The sequence below is a fragment of the Mastomys coucha genome, unplaced genomic scaffold (assembly GCF_008632895.1).
Source record: "Mastomys coucha isolate ucsf_1 unplaced genomic scaffold, UCSF_Mcou_1 pScaffold20, whole genome shotgun sequence".
In the NCBI taxonomy this organism is placed as follows: domain Eukaryota; kingdom Metazoa; phylum Chordata; class Mammalia; order Rodentia; family Muridae; genus Mastomys; species Mastomys coucha.
This window is the reverse complement of record NW_022196903.1, coordinates 83698913-83703110: the sequence shown is the minus strand read 5'-3', so window position 1 is coordinate 83703110 and position 4198 is coordinate 83698913. Positions and strand designations below refer to the sequence as shown.

At 40.8% G+C, this 4198-nt stretch overlaps 1 protein-coding gene across 1 annotated transcript; it reads right to left on the bottom strand.

The window, feature by feature from the left end:
• On the bottom strand, positions 1–1941 carry LOC116099242 (vomeronasal type-1 receptor 40). Its single transcript, XM_031382529.1, has 2 exons — positions 1847–1941; positions 1–963 (listed from the first exon to the last, which is right to left on the bottom strand). Exons 1-2 carry the CDS (start codon positions 1934–1936, stop codon positions 1–3), a joined length of 1053 nt encoding a protein of 350 aa, XP_031238389.1. The 5' UTR covers positions 1937–1941.
• Positions 1942–4198: the final 2257 nt, after the last annotated feature.

The window sequence follows — 4198 nt, the reverse complement described above, 5'->3', positions numbered from 1 at the left end:
TCAAATATTTACTATTCTGCCACACAATGACCCCCAAAACTTAATTATATGTTTTTCAGTGCAAATAAAAACAAAAGGGCTGACTGTGGCATAGCTGTGGCAAAAAATAATTTGGACACAGTACAATATTGAGCCATTCTCGAAATTCATCCTTGCATAGAAGACAACATTTTCTAAAATGTAGAGAACCACAAAGAAGCTCATGAGCAGCATGATGGTCCTGGTGGCCTTTTGCTGTGGGGAAGCTTTTAAAGAAAGGCTGGTGCTGTGAAGATGCTGGGCCTGCTTCTTGTGCCTCCATAGGAGAGCCACCATGTACCCACTGGACAGGGCCATGAGACAAATGAGAAAGGCTTCCCTGATGGCCATTGGTGTGGAAAACATGCTTGTTCTGGAGTAACTCATGGGTAGAAGTGAGCAGGACTGAGTAACATACATAAAATTATCTGAGGTCAAATTTTTGGTGCCAATAATCGATACAAAGAGGTGACTGCTAAAAGACATATAGAGGACACAGAAGAAAAGAAAGGCACCTGAGATGTGATGGGGAGATTTATGTTTAAACTTTGTTAAACAGGATCTTCTAGGACTAAGCGTGATGGTCCAAAGGACATTCAGCAGACAGGTAGCAGAAAGGGTGAGGCCCCTCAAAAACCTGTGCAAATAGATAAGGGATTGGCATGTGGTAGAATCCCATCTCCCCTGAGACATAAACATGTCCACAGCTATGAGGCCCATAGTTATAAGCAGCATTAGTTGGGTTAGGGACAAGAAAGCAATGTAGAGATCAATGGGCTTAGGTCTGTTCTCACCACGGAGAATAGAGAGGTGAGCAATAAAAAGGATACTGTTAGCTGAGATCCCAACACTCATTTCAGAGAACAAGATGATTTTCATGTTTTTGTCAGTGTGGAGTAAGTTGGCTTTATTCATTGTATGGGAATAGGAATCAAGTAGAAAAACCTGAGGAGAAAAGAGAAAATTCTTCATTACACTATACAACCTTGTTCAGAAATGCCAACCAACAAAGATGTCAACTAATTCCAATTCCACCTCATCTGAATTCAACTCCAGATCACACCACCTCAAAGCCATCCCCATGGTCCCTACTGTCCTAATGCTTTCCAACCAAGGCTGAATTGTGTGTACCATTGTGGGGCTACCGCTGAGTATAAAGTTTCTTATACATTAAACATGTCCAAGACTTCTAAGAAGTATTTGCACTCATGGCCCCTGAGTTTGGTTTGGTCTGGGCCAAGAGCTTCATCTTAATTATTGGACAGACAATAGCTTTTCATATCTGGTGAGTTGGAATGGAGAAGATTGTACAAAACTAGAAATATGCACTCCTGGAAGACTGTGTGACCACAGGTTCCACATGCACAGGGTCATTTTCTTCGTGTCTGCTTTATTCTGTTCCACACCAAATGTTCATTCATTAATTCATTCATCTCCTCTCTCTGTATCTCTCTCTCTGACTCTCTCTCTGTCTCTCTCTCTGTGTATGTGTTTCTCTTCCCTATATCTCCTTTTCCCTCTTCCCTCTCTTCTTTCTCCCTTTCTCTGTTTTTCAAGGAAGGTTCTCTGTGTATGCCTGGCTGACCTAGAACTAACTTTGTAGATGAGACTGGCCTCTAACTCAGAGATCTACCAGCTTACTTTCAAAATGGTTGGATTAAAGAAATGTGCCAACACTGCCTGACCAGGTCAAATATTAATAAATCTCCAGAACAAATGATTAACAATTTGGACTCATTATCAAATTGTACCCACTGCCATTTCCTCAGAGTATGACCTTAAGCCCTCACAGCTCCAGGCACCTCCTCTATAACAGTCAGTCCTGTACCTGTGTCAGAGGACTATATGGGTGAAAGTACACGCTGTAAACACGCCAAACATGGAACTGTTTCTGGAACAGAATGATCTCTATAGACATGTCAGCTGATGGTTTCTCATGCACCTTGTCACCACCTTGTCATGTGGCCTGGGAGAGATAATTCAGCTCTATTAATGACTGACCAGCTCTTTTCCTGACTGAAAAAGAAAAGACAAAAATGATCAAAAAGTAGATTTATGGAGTCAGGTTGCCTTTCCAAACAGTTTGAATCCCTGATCTTTCTCTGAATTCTAAAGGACTCTGCATCCAATCTATGACTTTAATCTTTTTCCATGATGCTTCTGTGAAAAGACCCTGAGAATCAAATATCAGTGTGAACATACTTATTCTTACTTTTCTCTCTTTTGACATGTAAAGTCAGGGTGGTAAATAAAGTAAAATTATAATAAACTTACAACCTTACCATTCTAAGGTCATGATTAAATGAAAAGTATCACCCAGTCTTGAAGGATAGGCTCCACAGGAGTCTTCAATCTCCCTCAAGGTACAGGAGGGTTCTCCAAACTTCAGAGAAACCAGCCCAAAGGATATGAGAAATGTAGTGGGTATTTTTATGTAGAAATTTCCCTTTCTTTTAATGAATATTTAGTATGAATGAGAAAATAAAATTGTGAAAATAAAATTCAAAGATACAAGTAAAAAATTATCAACTAAAAATGAATGGTGTGAAATGAAATAATTTCATCACTTTTAAAATCATATTGTACTGTAATGTAGTATATTAACAAGGAGCAGAAGTGTTTAAAATGTTCTAATTATTTACTCTCATATCAAGAAAACTTCTCTTTGCAACAAAAGACCATTACAGAAAACAACAAGCAATCAATGTGCAGAGCTGTGGATCCCAGGCTCAGTGAATCCATCTACCAAAGAACTGCAGCAGCCAAGGCTCAGAAAACACTGCAGAGATGGATGGAAACACTGAAGAGCTGGGCGATCAGGGTGTTTGCTGTGACATTGTGTGTCCTGGTCATGTTAAGGAGATGTGGCTGCCTACACATGAGCTAAACAAGGACAACAATCAGACATGCCAAGGTACAGGAAAGCCCATTACTCAGCCTACACAAAGAACTGCAGCAACTAAGGGAAGCCAAGAACAGGGGAATCCTCTTCTCCAGGGGAGAGCACACCTCCTGGGTGTCCAAAACCAACATCAGTGCGGAACGCACACGTACAGGTAACATTACACAGACTGAGCATGCTGTACTTATGCATTTAAGAACATGAATTATGGGGATGGAGAGATGGCTCAGCCATTAAAGGCTAGGCTCACAACCAAAAATACAAGAAAATGTATTCTCAGAATGGGATGTGATTAAAAAAAGAGGCCATGAAAGCAAAGGACAGTAGGCGGGGTATTTGGAAGTTTTTAGGGAGACATGAGAAAGGATACCTCATATAATTGTACTATAATCTTTACAAAAAATGAAAGAATTAAAAAAAAAGCCAGGCAATGGTGGTACACACCTTTAATACCAGCACTTGGGAGGCAGAAGCAGGTGGATTTCTAAGTGCAAGGGCACCCTGGTCTACAGAATAAGTTCCAGAAAAGCCAGGGCTACCCAGAGAAACCTTCCTCAAAAAACTGAAAAAAAAAAGGAATTATAAATTGAATCAATAGGGAAAAAGCTAGAATTTATAAACAGAGAAGAGCAGAGGTAAGGAGGACACAACAACTATCCCAACACCAGGAGTAACTGGGACCAGCAGGACCCAGGCATGCAGGAACTCTGCCAGCCCAGTTGTATGAGTTGCTGGGCCAGTGCTCTGAGAAGACCTTGGGCACAAATTGTGCAGCCAGTCCCACAACACCCAAAGGAAGGTCCACTACTAAAAGCTTTAATGGGCTCAGGATCATAGGATCCCAGGATCCCAGGATCACAGAGAGAGATTGACTCTGACGAGTTCTAACACAACCAGGATCACAGGAAGGACAGGCCCCAGTCAGATTTAGCCAGGGCAGGTAGCACTAGAGATAACCAGATGGCAGGAGGCAAGTGTAAGAACATAAGCAATAGAAACCAAGGTTACTTGTCATCATCAGAACCTAATTCTTCCACCATAACAAGCCCTGGAAACACCATCACACTGGAAAACCAAGTTTCAGATCTAAAAATCACTTCTTATGATGATGATACAGGACTTTAAGAAGGACATAAATAACTCATTCAAAGAAATACAGGAGAACACAGGAAAACAGTTAGAAGCTTTTAAAGAGGAAACAAAAAAAACCCTTAAAGACTTACAGGAAAACACAATCAAACAGGTGAAGGAAATTAACAAAACCATCCAGGATCTAAA